This window comes from Agelaius tricolor, unplaced genomic scaffold (assembly GCF_023055355.1).
Source record: "Agelaius tricolor isolate 1412-34295 unplaced genomic scaffold, bAgeTri1.0.p SCAF_12, whole genome shotgun sequence".
Classification (NCBI taxonomy): Eukaryota; Metazoa; Chordata; class Aves; order Passeriformes; family Icteridae; genus Agelaius; species Agelaius tricolor.
In genome coordinates, this window is record NW_027269272.1 from 4,925,882 (window position 1) to 4,944,080 (window position 18,199).

The 18,199-nt window shown below is 45.4% G+C and overlaps 1 protein-coding gene across 2 annotated transcripts; it reads left to right on the forward strand.

The window, feature by feature from the left end:
* Positions 1–91: 91 nt before the first annotated feature.
* PPP1R7 (protein phosphatase 1 regulatory subunit 7) lies at positions 92–17,148 on the forward strand. 2 transcript variants are annotated; one of them, XM_071437230.1, is made up of 11 exons: positions 92–224; positions 872–949; positions 1,117–1,239; positions 5,269–5,324; positions 6,277–6,342; positions 6,944–7,074; positions 8,268–8,430; positions 11,413–11,529; positions 12,796–12,900; positions 13,750–13,836; positions 16,766–17,148. In XM_071437230.1, exons 2-11 carry the CDS (start codon positions 907–909, stop codon positions 16,940–16,942), a joined length of 1,068 nt encoding a protein of 355 aa, XP_071293331.1. In that variant the 5' UTR covers positions 92–224; positions 872–906; the 3' UTR covers positions 16,943–17,148. The 2 variants fall into 2 exon arrangements, with proteins under 2 accessions (XP_071293331.1, XP_071293332.1); XM_071437231.1 differs by lacking the exon at positions 872–949 and having other exon boundaries at positions 106–224.
* Positions 17,149–18,199: the final 1,051 nt, after the last annotated feature.

An 18,199-nucleotide genomic window follows, 5' to 3' on the forward strand; every position in this document is an offset into this window, starting at 1 on the left:
TCCTGCAGAGAACTACAACTCCCAGGAGCCCGCGGGGCACAGCCGGGGGGTGTCTCTGCCCCGCCTCCTGGGCGCGCCAGCTGCGCGCGATTGGCTGTGGCGCGGCAGTGGCGGCGGGCTCTGATTGGCCGCGGCGGCGGCGGAGGCGGTTTCCGGAAGGGGCGGTGGGAGGAGGAGCGATATGGCGGCGGAGAGCGGAGCGGGGCCGCAGGAGATGATGGAGGGTGAGAGCCCGCCGGGGTTGCTGCCGGGGCTGCGCGGGTCGGGGAGGCGCGGCCGGCTGCTCCAGCGCTGCCGGCTGCTCCAGCGCTGCCTCCGGGCGGTGCGGCTGCCAGCTGCGCGCTGGGGGTGGTTTGCGGGCCCTCCGGGGTCGTGCAGCCCCCGAGTGTCCAGCGACCGGGGGCCGGGCCCGGCCGGGGCCGGGGTGTCACCGCAGGGCGGGATCCCCGCCGGCTCCGTGCCCACAGGGAGAACGAGTGGGGTTGTGGAGATGGCCGTGACGTAAAAAGTAAAGATAACGAGAAAGAAACCTTCTGGATGGCGCTGGTTTTCCGTAGTGCCCTGGTGAGACGAGAGGAAAGGCTGAGGGGGCCAGCGAGGAGCTTGGTCCAGGCTCAGGGTGGCCACCGGAGCTGTGGCTCGGTGAACGTGAAGGGATCTGGCAGGTTGTTCTGGGGAGGTTGCTCTTATCTGCGAGGATTTTTTTATCCATGCCTTCACTTCTTCGTGTCATTGGTACTATAGTACATGATACTGATTTTTTTTATTTTTTTTAAGTCTAAAAGCTCTTAAAATGTAATCGTTCTAATTCCATCTCCGTAATCTTTGGAATTGCACTTCATTGATCTAAGAAATTTCCTTTTTCCTCCAGTCTTCTTCCCAGATTGTTGGTTTTAGGAAGATGTGATGGGAGGAAAAAGTGCATCCAAAATCAAAGTAGAAACAAGGGGTAAGAGGCCTTTTATTTAAGACTAAACCTTTCATTTAGTTAACTTAGGATTTCTACTAACTGCCTAGTCGTTTATGTGAATCCTGGTTATTTTCTCTGCCTGCTGCTCCTGCCCTGTGCCCCGCTGCTGGGAAAAGCCTGACTGTGCCTTTCTGTGTCTTGTGCAGTGGATAAGAGGATCGAGTCCGAGGAGTCGGGGGACGAGGAGGGGAGGAAGCAGGCGGTTCGCTTGGTGACAGAGCTGAGCCAGCAGAGCCTGCGGGATGAGCAGAACGGCGAGAACTCCGCAGGTACCGTGTCAGCCTCAGCACTGCCTCCAGGAGTCCCGGCCGGCCGCGTGTGCACAGCCTGCAGCACCCCCTGTGCTCCTCCTGGCCGGGTATCCATGGGAACCTGCCCTAGAGCCAGCCTCCTGAAAGCTCAATAAATTTGTTGCTAGAATAAAGTTGCCTGCTTTTTATGGAACTGCTAGTATTAGAGCTTTGATTTTCTTTTTTTTTTTTGCCTTGCTTATTTACCCATCCGTGTTTCTCTTTGATATCACAATGCAAAGCATCTTTATTCTTTTCTTTTATGGAAATTTAGAAACCTTATGTTGAAAGATTTTTATTAGAAGTTATCATGAGGAGCTTTTCCTAATTCTGCCTTAGTTTATGTGTTTTTTTTGTCTAAAGAATTGCCAGATTCCTTTAGAAAATTCCTTTGGAAGGCAACAAAGACTATTTCTAGATGGACTGAAGGAGCTTGTACCTTCTGTTGTTTTAATTTAAAAGTTCTGAGATATCTCAAAAATATGTATTTGGGTGTAAACTTTTCCTGCTGCTCCCACTGTTTGCACTAGAACATGGGGTAGAAATACTGACAAACTCTAAAGCCTGTGGATGTTTGATGGAAGGGTTTTCAGTGGCTTGCATGGAACTTGTCAGAGCAGATCCATCTCTGCACACCCTGTGTGGTGATCTGAGCTGAGCTTTTGGTGCAGGCTGAAGTGTAACATCATTCTTTTGACAGTGATGTCCATGTTATTATTATTATTGTTATTGGGATACTGGAAGGGAAATAATGAAAGAAATTTTAGTTCTTACAGTGGATCCCTGCTCGTCTTAACCTTGCACATTGAGATTTGCCAAAGTATCTCTCAAACTGATAAATTGTTACTAGAATTTTAAATCTCTTCTCATGACTAAATGCACTCTATCTAGATCTAACTTGTTGGTGATAATTTTAACCCCCTAAATGTTACTCAAGAAATGCTCTTCCATTTTTCATGGCTCTGCAAACTGTGCAGTTGATGGAACCCTGCAGATCAGACAGAGCTTTCCTTTGCATGCCTGAATCCTGAGTGTTTGCTCAGCTGCCATCATTTAGCTGTGTGTTGGAGGTTGTATTTTGCACTTTGTTCCCCTGGGAATTGTATGAAAGGAATTACAGAAGTGATGTACTCTCACTCTAGTGAAAGCAAGAAAAGCACATTCAGATTTGTTTGCTGAGTTACATTTGTGTACTGTTTAATATAATGACTGTATTGTTACATTTTCCAACTGCAAGCATTCAGAAATCTAGGGCAGGAACCAAGCAGAGGAATCATTTTTGAACATTCGAGATACTTTCCACAGCCAGCTTTGAATTTCTCAGCTGAAAGGAAAATGATGAGTTTTCCACATTTTTTCACAGAAGATCTTAAGTAGCTTCAGAACAGCTGAAATTTCAAATTCATCATTTAGCTAATTCTCTGAGGAATAGAGCCTCTGGTTAGAAATCATATAACTGAGCTATTTATAATATTCTTCATGCATATGCACTTTAAGAGTGTAGTTAGGCTTTTTGTTGATTGAAATGCTTGTGGTACTGGGAACTTACATAACTCAGTAATGACTGTTCCCACTGTGGAATTTGAGTTTTCTCAATGGTGGATTTTTTTTTTCCACCTCTGCAAAGGCATGTGGCTTGCAGGCATGGGTTACACAGAAATTCACTTAGGAAACTTCACAGCCAGAGTGATGGGAATTTTTTCCATTCAGAAGTGTGGAGTAAAGCAATTTGCAAGGGAAATGGCAGTCCTGGCTGTAAAGTGCTTGTAGGAGGGTCAGTTTTGAGGTTTTTTATATCCAGTCACTTCATAAATAAAATGACATATAAATGACTGTAAATTTGCTAGAACCATTTTTCTCTTCTTTCTCTTTCTTTTTTTTTTTTTTTTGTTTTTCTGCTCTTGAGAGGAAATGTATTTTACCACTCCCCTCCCAATACTGATTTACAGCTGATACCAGACACACATCTCCCTCAAGCTGCTGAATGTTTTATACACAGTGCAGAGACTTCATGGCAATTGACTTCAGTACACAACAGCCCTGCCTGTGTGATCAGTTTTAAATTTATTCTATTTTATTTTTTATTTATTTTATTCTTTTATTTTAGCTATGTGGTTTGGTTTTGCAGCTTTGGATTTGAGTGCTGTTTTCCACACTGGCTACCATGAGAGGTCTCTCAAAGCCATATGTCAAAATTAAGAGGAGCCTCAGAACAGAGTATTTAACCCATTACCTAAATCTAGTGTTTATAAATTAAAATATTCAATCTTCCTAGCCAAGGAAAATCAATTTTTTTTTTTCTTGAATGGGGTTTTTCCTGAAGATTTTTTTCTTTACCATGTGTGTGGTGGGTTTACTGTTGGACAACTTTAAAATCTCAAAGGACTTGAAACTCAAAAGGTTCCTTCACCATGAACACTAAGTTACTGCCAGTATCACTCAATACCAGGGGCATAATTTGGATTTTTTCATGTGATATCTCAAATAACTGTTGTTCCAAAGCTGGGCACTGCTCCTGTGGGCTGTAAACTCAGCAAGGCTGCTTGTTTGGCTTGGAGCACTTCTCTCTGAGAGTCTTTGCACCCAGGAAACAGATCAAAGAGCTCCAGCCTTGATAGCAGCAGGGTGGGGTATCCCACTCCCCTGCTGAAGGGCAGAGCTCCTGATATGGAACTAAAATAAGAAAAAGCAGGCATTGCTCACTGCCCATTGCTGACTGGCACGTGTATGCCTGTCAATTTTTGGTGGCATTTCTATCTTGCTGTTCAACATCCCCAAGACTACCAGCTCATTTTGCATTCCCAAAATATAATTTATGTTTCCTGCTATTATGTGCTATTTAAAAAAGAAAAAAAGAGGATTGCTTTTTCAGTCTTAACTTCTGTGAATCAGCTCAGTGAGTCTCTTTCCTGTTTAAATGTCCAGGCAAGAGCAACAGCCCAAATACAGGAAGGGCAGTGATGATCTGTGCACCACCAAACCCTTGGAGTTGGATGGTGGCATTAAAAATGGTGATGCTGGTACTGTTTGTGCCTGTACTGCTGCTTACAAAGCCAAGCATTAGCAGGAAGAACACTCATTAAATAGGAGCACTTGACATTTACAGGGATTTAACCATTCTGGGCTGTGAAAATAGTCACTGCTGCTGGGTTAAGGGATTGAACTTGCATACATGCAGGAGTTAGTGCAGAGCCTTTGGGATGTCACTGTAATTAAAGTTGCTTGAGTTTTTGGTAGCACTCAGAGAAGCTTTGCACAGGAAGTAGAAGAAGCTTGCAAATCGTGTTGTATGTCAGTTTTGCAAAGCTGAATCAGACTTTGTTTTTCTTCAGCAATTGATGCAACCAGCAAGCCACCTCCAGCAAATGGGAATGGGCATGAATTATTCAGCATGAATTCTCCAGTAAATTTCCCTCCCTCATGTGCTGTGGTAGAAGCACAGCAAATGCTGGGGTGTTTTCCAGAGCTGTAAAAGCATTTCCCAAGGAAATTCATGCAGTGGCATAAACTGTGTTGTCTGGCATAGTAGGGAGTTCAGCCAAACAAAGGAAGGGAGATCCAGGCAAAAGTGTTCACAACAGTGACATAAAGTGGCAGTGCTAATAAAAACATCCCAAACCCCGAAGAGTGGGATTGTTGAGATGCCAGGTCATTGCTGCCCATCTCCCTAGGCAGTTAGGATTCCTTCTTGGCAAGGTTTAATTGTGTTGTCAGAGGAGCACAGACACTTAGGATGGGGTAGGTGTGAAGGAAAGGCATCCTGCCCATCCTTGAGCCTGCAGTTTCCAGCAGGTTGGGCTGATCTCTGTGTGTTTTACATCTGAGCATGAAATCCTGCTGTAAAGAAAGATTTTCCTGTAACTCTCGTGGCTTTAATGAAGCAGAATGTGTGAACTGTGCCTCTCATGTGTTTGTCCTCCTGAGGAGCATTTGCTGTCAGGGTGGGGCTGTTGTCCTGCCTTTGGCTGTGTGGTGCAGGAGCTGGTAATGTGTTTGCCTCTCATGCAGGAGAAGCAGAGACCCCAGTGGACATGGAGACCATTAGCCTGGACCCAGAGGCTGAGGTAAAGGCAGATTTTTGTCCTTTATTCGGCAGGAAGCAAAGGTAGGCAAAGGCAAGTATTGAAACCTGATTTGAAGATCTAATTCTTCTGAAGGTGCTGGCTGCTGTGATCCTCCCCAGAGCTGATTCAGAGCCTTCAGAGTAGAAGTAGAGGTGTTCTATTTTTCATCACTAGCTGAAACATTTTGTCAGTACTTTAGAATTTTAAATTAGGCATGGATGCACTGAAAGTGTGTCTGTGCTGCAAGAGGCACTGCTGGGCTGTGAGCTTCAGGGAGTCTGTTCAGTGAGCTGTTAGCTGCTGTGAGCCCTGTGCTTTGGAACAGGCACTTACCCAGCCCAGTGCCTTGGCATCAGCAACCTCCTGAGCCCATTAGCAGCAGAGGGTTTGAGCTGCTTTTGAGGCTGGGGAAGTGCTCTCTTTCTCTTTGACTTTCAAATCTGGAGCATCTGGGGCTGAACAGCACAGATGGGAAGTGCCTCAGCTGATTGCCAGTGCAGAATTAACATTCACAAAACCACTGGTTATTCAAACTGGCAGTGACTCCTGCTCATCTGAGGCCTGGAACTGGAAATGGCAACTTGTGTTCTTATTAAGCCCTAGCAAAGTAGGTAAGAGAACTTTATGCAAAGCTTTATTTATGCAAGAATTTTCCCATTTCAATACATTTCTGAAGATTTCTAATTTTGGTGGTGCTCAGACTCAGGAAAGGGCTGTTGCATTGTATGCAGTTGACATTTTGCATTTGCAGTTGACAAGTTCAGGCCATGTGTCTCAGTTGTGGTGGTAAAATCATGTGCCAAACCCATTTTACAAATGCTCTTGGAAGGGAAGTCTCAATGAGCTGCACATTTTGTAATACTATGATTTCCCTAGAACAAAGTACCAGGTTGATTTTTAAAGACCAGATTTGTTTTGGAACAACTGCTAAATCCCTCCATTTCTCTTTAAGGATGTTGACTTGAATCATTTCCGGATTGGGAAGATTGAAGGATTTGAGGTGCTCAAGAAAGTGAAGGTAACAGTCCTGGGGAACAGAGAATGCCTCTTGGAACTGGGGATTTTGTAGATCTAATCTGTAAGAGGACAGATAGACAGTCTCTTTTTGGCTGAGATTTAGTGGGTTTGCTTAATTTTTAGCTGAAAAATGTAGTTTTACCTATTTGTCGAGTAGTAATAAAAATCTTGGGATTTTGCCAGTGTGTTTTGGAAGTGGATGAGAGGCAGTGCATCAGGCACATCCTGGACTGGTAGAGCAGACTGAACATAGATTAATGTGGATGGTAAAGCCCTCAGTAAAGCCCTCAGAGCAGGCCCAGTTAGAACAGGTTGCTCAAGGCCATCTCCAGTTAAGCTTTTGAATATTTCCAAGGATGGAGATTTTGTATCCTCTCTGTGCTGCTGTTACTGTATCTGACCCTTGTGGCTGAAAGATTTCCTCCTGTAGAATTGGGAGTATACCAAGAAAAGATTGTATTAAAAAATCAAACAAAACCCAACAAATTCCCATCAAAACTTAATGGGGGAACCCTCACCCACACCTTTAGTCTGTAAGACATTACATGTAATCCTTCATGGCCATTTTTTTGTTTCTTTTTCAACTTTTCCTCCACCATTAGACTCTGTGTCTGCGTCAGAACTTGATTAAGCACATTGAGAACCTGGAGCAGCTGCAGACCTTGCGGGAGCTGGATCTCTATGACAATCAAATCCGCAAGATTGAGAACTTGGAGGCTCTGGTGGACCTTGAGTGAGTCCAGGGTGATCACCAGGGTTAGGTTGGGATGGTTTGCTACTCACTGTGTTACTCATGCTGTACTTAGACCAATGTTTGTCACCCAAGCCTCTCTCAGGATTTATTTTGGTGCTCTGTGAAGGATAATATCTATTCTCTATTGGTATTTAACCTGTGCAGTACACAAGTTTCATTATCCTGAAGCTGCAAAAAGCAGCTGGAAATGAGCCCTGTGCTGTGTGAGGCAGTGAGGATGGCTGGTGGTTGTAGCTTCCACAAAGGTCCCCTTTGCTCTTGCAGTCAGAGCTCTGGGTAACAGGTGTTTATTCCTGCAAAAATGACAAGAGATTTCAGGTAAGGTTATTATTTTTTAGGAGGTTTAGGGAAGGAGTAAGAACCCTTCCAAGTTTCTGAGTTTCTGACACTTGCCTGGATCACTCTGGAGGTACATTACAAAACTGTTCCCCATGGGGCAGGACTGGCTCACTTCTCACCATCACAACCTTTTCCTGCCCAGGGGAGCCCTTGACATGGTCCTGTCACAGGCAGATCTTGCAGGCAGGCAAGGAAAAAAACCTTTCCCAAGGAAAATGCAGATTGGCTTCCTCCCACCGTGGCAGCTCCATGGCTGGGCAAAATAATGGCTGACTTCTGCATGTGGCAGGTGATTTTTTTTCCCTAACACACTGCAGAAGTATCTTGAAAGTTTTATTTGTTGTGTTTTCTAATAAAAAGAAATTGCATTCATGACTTTAGGTTTAACGCCTAGCAAAGGCTTGATCTCTGCAGTCAGGGAGATTCCCCACTGTCACCATGATATTTTCTGAAAAATCCTCTTTGCCCAGGATTTTCTCCCGTGTTTGCTGCTCTGGAATGTGGTCTGGAGATTGTTTATCCAAACATGTGAATTGTTTTTACTTAATGACCAATCACCATCAGCTGTGTTGGACTCTGAGGAGTCAGTCACAAGTTTTTCATGACAATTCTTGTTAAGCCTTCTGTCTGTATCCTTCTCTTTCTTTAGTAGAGTTTTAGTATAGCATTTTTAATATCATATCATATCATAATAAATCAGCCTTCTGAGAACATGGAGTCAGATTCCTCATTTCTCACCTCACAAACACCACACTACACCCATTTACAAGTGCCTCTTTCAGAATCATCCCTGCCTGATGGGCTGATGAGACCTTTGGTTTGTTTTGCCCCAGGGTCCTGGACATCTCCTTTAATGTTCTTCGACACATTGAAGGACTGGATCGGCTCACCCAGCTAAAAAAGCTCTTCCTTGTCAACAACAAAATCACTAAAATTGAGAACTTGAGCAGCCTGCAGATGCTGCAGATGTTGGAGTTGGGGTCCAATCGAATTCGGGTAGGTTTGCTCTGAGATGTTGGCTGCAGAGTTCTCAGCTCTGTGCTGTGATATTGGCATTTTCTGAAAGTGCACTGCATTGACTTGGATTTGCAATTTTGTTGGTTTTTCTTGTTCCAGTCACTCCCTGTGCTTATTGCTGTGCATGCTGGAGCCTTTCATTATGCATTAGTACCTGGCTGCTAAATCACCATTTGTGAATTTGTGTCTTTAATGAACTCCTATATCCCCTGTGTGTTTCCTTTTGCAGGGGATGGTTTCTCCCTGCTAGGAAGCCAAGCCTATCAAAACCAGCAGTTGTTTTCTCTTACCTTTCTACAGGCTGGTGCTGAGTCCATGAAACCTATTGAGAGCAAAATGAGTTTGATGTGCAGGTGCCATTGACAGCCTGCTATGGAAGTCAGTCTTGTTTAGGAAGAAAATTTTCTTGAGGCTTTGCTCTGGAATGCCTTTAAAACCTAAAACTTGGTACTGTCCTGCTGATTGCTTTGGGGTTTTATTGTGCAGATTGTGACTTTTTCAATTTTAAATCTGTGCTGCTTACAGGAGAGCAGTTATGAGCAGTCTCTCCTGTCCCTAAGGTATGATTCACTGTATTTGCTCAGTTCATAAGAGAACTGCTCAGAGAGATGAGACAAAAGACTTGCAACATGGAAAATAAGCTCTTTTTTAAAGAGCTTTTATTAATTACATGCTCTTTAGAAAATACTCATAGAAGATGAGTGCATTTCAATCAGTGTGGTGTAAGTTGGTGCTGCCCATTTATAGTCTCTGAGAAATTACTTGTTATGCTAAAAAATTAGGAAAAGATCTGTTTGTCCTCTTTGTTTCAGGACTTGTGGAAGAACACTTATCTTTGTAGAAAAGAAGGAAACTGCAGCTATTAAAAACAGCCTTCTAAGGCTGAAATGTGTGCTGCCTTTTTGAAGAGGAAAAGTTTTGGTTTGCTCCTAAAGCCAAACTGGACTGAATTGTTTTCCAGGAATTTCTGCTTTGGAAATGAAATTGTTTAGGGGGATAAGTCTAGAATGTGAGAACATCAGCCAGGTCAGATGAGGGATTAGGAACCTTAGAGTTTGCATGGGATGGGGGACAGGAGTTTTGGAGAGAAGTACTTGGCTTTTTTCACAAGCTGAGCAAGCTCAGCACACTGATCCTTACAGTACAGAAGTGGGGTTAAACAAAAACTGTATTCTGTATCTAAGCATCATTGTCATCTGGAAAAAAAAGAAATCCAGCTGGATTTCTGAATTGATACTTAGGCAGTACATTGTCAATTATGTTGTCAAGCCAAGGAATATCTTTTTAACAATAAAATTAGTTTTATTTTATGTGTTTTCTCAGTGTTGAGCCTGAGCATATTAAGAAAAAACAAACAAAAAACCCCTAAATTGTCTCTGTATGGGTAACACAAGCTCCTTAAATTACTTTATTTTTAGTGGGGTTTTTTCTGTTTGTCTGTTAATTCTATTTTGACTTCTTCAAACAGCAGTGTTCTGTGCCTCTAATTGCTTTATTGGAGTGAGTAACCTGTGACTTGGCTTGGCACAGAGAAATCTGGTGCTGTCTGGGGGTACCCAGAACTCCTGGGCTGGATTTCTCTTGGTGTAGAGTGTGTGTTTAAAGCTGGACATACCCTAAACTCTTCAGGGTACCAGCCTGTGGACTCTTCAGGCAGTGTTCTTGGCCCTGAGGTGCCTGATTGACTTCTTCCCTTGTATTCAAGCTGTTCTTGCCTACTCAAACCTCCCAGAGTGCTCTTAGCTGGGAATCCCTCATGACTTAGCGCTTCTTGCTCTGTTTCTTTTGGGGAGCAGAACTTTATGCTTGAGCTGACATACTTAATGCTTTTTTTCCTTAAAGTTGGACTGAGGCAGCTGTAATGTAAGCACTTCTTCACTTGCTTTTAGGTTTTTGTCCCCTCATGTCCATATATTCCATTCCACTCCCTGTACTGAGTCATCAGTATTTCCTCCTCAGGGCTGGAGAAGCTGCCAATGAGCAACAAATCTATAATTTTTCTTGCAAGGTCACAACAGGGCTAAGTCCATAATCTAGAAGAGGGGTGAATGCACATTTGAGCTGATTACCACTGTATGTTGAGTCTTCTGGCAGCTGTGGGACAGAGGTCCTTTCCTGAGTGTCCATCTTCTCTTCCCCGTGTTGTTACAAGCACAGGTGAGCACCCAGAGTGAGCCAGGTGCTGCTGGACTCAGTGGCCTGGCTCCCCAGCACTACTGAACTGAGATTTTGGCAGGCAGGAAGATGTGGAAAAGCTGTCACAGCCTGCCTGAGCACAGCAGACACACAGCTCTGGGTGTGTCTGTGTCCATATTATTGTTTTTACTGTGACCTCAAGTCTGGTTGTGAAGTCCTTGTTGCTTTTAACAGCATCTTGGTTTTTTAATTCAGAGGCTTTTCCCTGTGAAATAAAAGTGTCTCCTTTTGTTTGCAGGAGCCTTTTGTAATCTTACCCTTTTTTTACTGCTGTCACTCTTCTGTTCATCTTTCTCCCTTCCTTTGTAACATCCTTGATGCTTCACAGAAATCCTGATTTTCTCTTCCTGAAGGCTGAGCTTGAGCTAAACTGGAGCAGTGGCTGTGTTCTCCCAGTAATGTGTGTATTTAAAAAGTGCACATCGCTCAGGCTGCTGTGTTCTGCCAGAAGCAAGGCTGTATAGCCACTAGTGAAATCCAGTAACACACACCCCTGTGAGACAGCTAACTTTGCTTATGGCAGAGAAGCTGAGCAAGTCACCTCTGTGTTGTACAGTCACTGATGTGCAGGACTAAATTTGCAAATTGTTTCTTTTCTTCCCAGATTCTCTTTCCGTTCACTAGTAACAGTTTTTTTTTTTAAATTCACAAATGAGTGTCTTCCACCCAGGATACACCACATGTTTATAATGTGGCTACAAAGTGGCAGCCACATCTCCCAGGTGGGGTTTTGCAGTAACACTGTCTCCTCTGGTCCTTTCACAGGTAATTGAAAACATTGACACCTTGGCTAATCTTGACAGTCTGTTCCTTGGAAAGAATAAAATCACCAAGCTCCAGAACCTGGATGCCCTGACAAACCTGACTGTGCTCAGTATACAGGTACTGTGTTAGAAAAGCCTTCAACCACCCTGTGAGATGGGATCAGCTCTTCTGAGTCCCAGAATCCCAGCATGGTTTGGGCTGGAAGGATCCTTTAAGACCATCTTTCTCCACCCCCTGAAATGGGCAGGACACCTTCCACCATCCCAGGCTGTGTCCCAGGGATCCAGGGGCAGCCACAGCTTCTCTGTGCCAGGGCCTCACCTCCCTCACAGAGAATTTCTTCCTAACATCTAATTTAAACCTTCCTTCCCCCTTGTCCTGTCACTGCATGTCCTTGTGAAAAATCCCTCTCCAGCCTCTTGTAAGCCCCCCATTAGCAGATCTGCAATGTTAGAGTCAAACTTCTGTGCTGGAAGGAAGTGAGATATTCTTTGTGTTGCCTTTTTTCATCCTTTCATGCTACTTGAGATTGACAGACACTGATAAAATTATAAAACAGCTGTGTGATTTTTATGGAAGAAAGAACAGGAAATGAGAGTTATTCCCTTCTTCCTTCCTGAAACACTGTTTCCTAATGTACAATACAATAACACTGAAAGTGTGATGCCAGGTGGTCCTTACAGTCACAGTGGCTCAGTGTCACTGCCTTCTCACTGAGGAGGCCAGAAATGTGAACAAGCCTGTGCTGAATGCAATCTGTCCTCAGTGAGCTTTCAAACCTTCCTTTTTTTAAAAGGTGGAACAAAATACACTCAGCTAATTTCTTTCACTGAATCTCCTTCTTATCCATGTGACAATGCTTGTGCATTCTAATATCTCCTAAAGCTGCTGGCATGACACACTGACCACCTGCTGTGGGTGCCATTATTCTGTAGGACATAAAGAATTAGCATTATATCCTGCAAGAGTGCAGACTAGACCAAGAGTGCAGTGTGATTAAGGTGGTATAACTTCCTCTTTGGCCTTCCCATTTTTAAAGACCTACAAAATGAACACTAAGACCTACAAAATTCATGCACAGGCCTGCTGTTTGTTAAGACACCAAGCCAAAAACTTTCTAGCTGCAACTTCTGATAGGAAGGTCAGAGTCTGATTCTTGCTGGAGTCTCCCATAGAGCTTCCTCATGCATCAGGGGTGCAGAGATCTGAGCTCCCAAGATCTGTCAGGGGTGCAGAGATCCACCAGCTGAGCTCCCAAGATCTGTGTGGGCCCAAGCAGCCTATTTCCCCTTCCCAGCCATACTTTAGGAGAATGGTTTTCCCCCAGTGAGTGCCATGGGTTTGGGTTTGTTTGAGGGTACTAAAGAGCTGCTGCACTTGCAGAATAACCGTCTGACCAAGATTGAGGGGCTGCAGAGCCTGGTGAACCTGCGGGAGCTGTACCTGAGCCACAACGGCATCGAGGTCATCGAGGGACTGGAGAACAATGTGAGGCTCTGCCTGACTCTGCAGCACAAGTGCTGCCCTGACTGCTTGTGTTAGTGGCTTTTCTGGAAGTTTTTGTGCCTCAGTTTCCCCAGTTAGGTGTGGGTTCCTGAGTCTCTTGAGAGACCATAAATGCCCAAGTGTTTGTTGTATGTTAAAGTTACTTGTGTGGGTAAAGATCCCCCAGATATTCTGGAGTTGAATTGTTTTTGTGACATGGGGAAGGGAGATGTGGTTGAAGCAGTAGCCTGGCTGATCCTCAGCCATGGGAAGGCTCCTGGACACAGCTGCTGCAGCCTTTCAGACAGCAGCTTGTAAATAACTATGAGTGCTTTTCAACAGGACAGAACTGGAGCTGGGAGGAAGAGAGGCCAGCCATGGCATGCAGCTTGCCTTCCTGTCAGTGTACATGTCTGTCTTTTTGGATGGGATGGATTTCGTAGAAGCCTGTATCATTTTCACTCTCACCTAGCAAAAGCTTTTCTAAAATTGTTGAGTTTCCTGCTGCTAAGAGTTTGTTTAACTCTGCTGCTCAAGGGGACACTTTTAGATCCTATTTTTAATCCTCCTCTTAATGTACTTTGAGGAAAGCTCACTTTTTAGGAGCCTTTGGCTGGCAGTTGCCATCCAGCCAGTAACTGCCTTCATTTTTGTCACATTTGGGAGGGTCAGTAGCCCAGCTTAATGGAAAACAATCTTTCTCTTTCCATATAGGCAGCAGGAGTTGGGCTGAATGTGAGCAGCTGGCAATAACATCTGCTCCTGACAGTTTCCAACTCTGGGCCTGGAAAAAGTGTCACAGAGAAGATTTAAAGACATCAGATCTAATATTTTTGTGTTTGCTTTGTCTAGAACAAACTCACAATGCTGGACATTGCAGCCAACAGAATTAAGAAGATCGAGAATATCAGTCACCTAACAGAGCTGCAGGAGTTCTGGGTAAGCACAGGCCAGAGCTGTTTCCCAAAATGTCTGTGCCACAGTGGGGGAAACCCTTCAGATGGGCAGCACATGGACATGTGTGCCCTGGAGGGAGCTCTTCTGGTTCTGGTGATGAGCTTTAAGGTCTTGACAGTCTGCATAGAGTGTGTGGTGGTTCTCCCTAGGGAAAGGGAAGAGCTTGAAAATGTCTTGCTGAGTGGTGAGGAGCCTGTCTGTGCCTAGGAAATGGGCCCTGCCTTCATGCCCAGGTTGGTTATGAAACAGCCCCACATGTCCTATTTCTGCAGCTCTTCTTTCTGTAAGTGAGCATGGCAGAGTACCAGGGGAAGCACAGAGCTTGTGTCACTGTGGTATTTTCTGAAAAATCACTTTGCCAGGATTTTTCTCCTGAGAAGCTGAGAAGCCTCAGAAAATAAATGTAAACAATAATTATCTGATTGCTTGTGATGTGGTTTGGAGGTTGCTCACCAACAGGTGCATCTTTGATTGGTTCCATGTGAATTGTTTTAACTTCATGACCAATCCCAGTCCAGCTGTGTCAGGACTCTGGTCAGTCACAGGTTTTTATTAGCATTCTTGTCTGGCCTTCTGATGTCTCCTTTCTCTTTCTTTAGTATAGTTTTAGTATATCATTTATTATTTTAATATAATATCATAATATAATAAATCAGCCTTCTAAGAACTTGGAGTCAATTCTGATCTCTCACCTCATCCTGGGACCCTCACAATACCACAACCAAATTAATAACCACAAGCTTGTTCAGAGCAGGGTTGCTATATTTATATTTATGGTGTTATAAATATGAAGAAAACTAAACCAACTTCTGGTTCCATTCCTGTGAGGCTGATAACAGCTTAGGATTGCTTCTGTTTCTTTCTGGCACCCTGAATTGCTGAGCTCCTTGGCTTTCCTAGGTCAGGAAATTCAGAGATGCCCTGTCCTGAAGCATCAGCACTGTGCCATGTCTGGGAGCTGTGCACAAACGTGCTGATGTGAGGAAATGGAGAAGCAGCAGCAGATGTTGATGAGCTGGCAGGTGCTTTAGGTCTTGTAGAGTCTCTGCATTCAAGGCTGAGAATAAGAGCTGTGCTGTGTAATGTCTGACATTTGGGGTGATTTAAACTCTTGGGCAGATGCTGAGCAAAGGAGTGGAAAGCAGCTTCAAATGAAACCCAGCTGGAGTCTGCAGCCAGGCTCCTTAGATGGTGTTCCTCATCCTGCAGTGTGGCTGAGGAGCCAGCCAGCAGTGTTACCTGGCCATGCCTGTCTGCAGGGAGCTCTTCAAGGAGCATTTCTCTTTTTGAGAAGCCCATTCAACTGCTCATTAGTCTTTTGGGCAGTAGAGGTGAGGCAGTGCAGTGTGGCTGGTGTGGGGCCTGCCCTGATCCTGTGCAATTTTCTTCCTGTTTTCCTCTTTGCTGTTGCTGATAGAAGGTGTCTGCACTGGTTGCACTTGTACTGAAAGGAGAGGCCAGAGCTGAGCTTGGCTGGATTCCTTTGCAAAAGCACCAGTGTGTTTAGAGTCCTTTGTCAGAGCAGAGGACTGGCCAAGATCTGTCATCTGAGCACAGAAAATGCCCTCCTGGCTTTGTTCCAGCCTTCCAACACTATGTTTAAAAAAACTGATTTGTTTGAAAAGGAGCAGGGCAGAATTTTCAATGGAAACCAGTGTTGTATCTCCCAATCTATATTTTTTTTCACTGACTGCACAGTTGAAGCCACATAAAAGTGTCCTTTAACACCTTAAGTAAACCAAATTCAAAATCCTATCCACTGTGATGGTCTTCTAGCAGTTTCCCAGTAGCACATCCCCAGTGGAGGGACTGAGATGTCTGAAGGTTGAGTGACTTGGCTGAAGTAACATTGTGTTGTGCTGTAGCATAATGAGACACTCCAGGGAGGTTTTTTGTATTTTATGTGAAGGTGGCATTGCTGCAGTGATTCTGTATCCAAAAGCAAAGGACACTGTTGTCTCAGGGTTGGACAGCTTGAGGCCACCTTGCTGCTTTGCTTCCTTGTTGGACACCTGAAGCACTCATTCCTTTGTGTACAATTGCTGAGCCAACAATGAGGCAGGAGAAGAACCCAAATCAGAGAGCTTGGCATTTCCTCTAGAGTGCAGAATCAGGTTTTGCAGGGAAATTTATGTAGAGGAGAGAGGAAAATGTTGCTTTTTTTGTCAGTTTGGGACCTTTTTTAATGTTTCCTGAGAAGTCATAAAAGTAAAGGTGGGTGTCACAGTGGAAATAAATTATGATATAAAGATTTCCAGCCCATAAATGCATAGCGGAGTGGGAGATGGTGTGGAGACTGTCCTGGTGCCTTCCAGGGTCCCTCCTAGCACCCTGCTTGGGCTGGATCTGCTGTCTGAAGGGTGGGACATCTGCCCAGCAGCCAGGACAGCGTGGGGGAGTTGGGTTTAGTGCTGAGCCTGGCCTGTGAGACAGGAGAGCTCATCTCAGGGCTCCCAGGACAAGAAGGATCTGGTAGGGGAGGTGTTTGTGCTGAGCCTGGCCTGTGGGACAGGAGAGCTCATCTCAGGGCTCCCAGGACAAGAAGGATCTGGTAGGGGAGTTGGGTTTAGTGCTGAGCCTGGCCTGTGGGACAGGAGAGCTCATCTCAGGGCTCCCAGGACAAGAAGGATCTGGTAGGGGAGTTGGGTTTAGTGCTGAGCCTGGCCTGTGGGACAGGAGAGCTCATCTCAGGGCTCCCAGGACAAGAAGGATCTGGTAGGGGAGGTGTTTGTGCTGAGCCTGGCCTATGGGACAGGAGAGCTCATCTCAGGGCTCCCAGGACAAGAAGGATCTGGCAGGGGAGGTGTTTGTGGGCGGTGCTGCCCCGGTAGCAGTGACACAGCACCACCACTGCTCTCCTTTCCCTGGGGCTCCCTGTGGGTGTGAACATGGCTCTGTGTGTGCTCTGCAGATGAATGACAACCTCGTGGAGAGCTGGAGCGACCTGGATGAGCTGAAAGGAGCCAAGAATTTGGAGACTGTGTACCTGGAGAGGAACCCCCTGCAGAAGGACCCCCAGTACCGGCGCAAAATCATGCTGGCCCTCCCAACCGTGCGGCAGATCGACGCCACCTTCGTGCGGTTCTGAGCCTCCTGTGCCCTCCCTCCCCTGCCCTCCTCCAAGAAATGTCCCAGCAGGGTTTTTTATCCACTCACCACTGCCCAGGTCTTCAGTACACTAACACACACAGGGCAAAAAGTCAACAGAAAGCACTGAAACCAGGTCTCGTGTACAATGCACTCATTGTTTTTGAAATGTTGTTATTATTATTATTATTAAATCTTAACACAAGAGCCTTCAGTGTGCCTGTGGTTTTTATTTCGTGCAGGGGGGTGGTTTGCCTGCTGCAAATACTTTTACCAGAAGGTGTTTGCAGCAGGCTGAAGTCACAGGAGGCACTTGCGGACCACTGGTGACTCTGTGACACAAGTTCAGGAGTGTCCTCACAAACACCACCTCCAGATCAAGGCTCAACAGTGGCCTGCAAAAAGGTGAAAAAAGATCTGACCCAGGTTAGTTACCAGGTATACCTGGTGGTACAGCCTGGGGCTGCAGGGGGAGTAGTCTTTTTGTATTCATGTTTTCAAACACAGCTACAAGCTTGTGAGAGGACTGGGGAGAAACTGGTGTTAATATATTAATGGTGAGCCAGGTAAGGGTTTAGTAGCACTTTGTTGCAGACAGAAAACCTGAATCACATCCTGCTCCTACTGAAGATGGCAGTGGGGTATTGCTGTCCCTCTGCACCTGTGTTTGATCTGGGCCCTTGAACTGCATCTCTGCAGCAGTTGAAAAAGCCTGGGAAGCACTTGCCATCTGCTGCTGTTTGTGCAGCAGCCATGTCATCATCCAGGGGAACAAGGAAAACACTGGAGGAGTGCTTGATAATGTGCTCTTGGTGGTAGTTGGATTCATTCTGATCTGACATGAATTTGTATCTTTGGAAGAGTGGGATGAATCCCTTCTTCAGCTGGAGACTGGGCATATCAGGCAGGACAGTGTGGCCCTGTAAAAGATTGTAGTTCCCCTTTGTGGGCTATGTTGCCTTTGCTCACCAGCAGCTCTGCTGTGGATTGTGATGCTGTGGAGCTGGTGTGGTGACTGGGCTTGGCTGGGGGGCTGCACCCCTCCGTGTCACTGAACTGGGAATGTGCTGAGTTGCTTTGAGTCCCTCAGAGTGCCACAAGCTCTCCCTGGGGGCTGTAAAAGCAGCAGTGTCTCAGTTACTCTGGGGCTGCTGTACCCCCACATTGCTCCATGGCTGGCAGCACCCAGCTGGGATTGTCCCCACAGTTGTACAAACCAGCATAAATCGTGTTCTTGTAGGTGTGAGGTGAACACAGT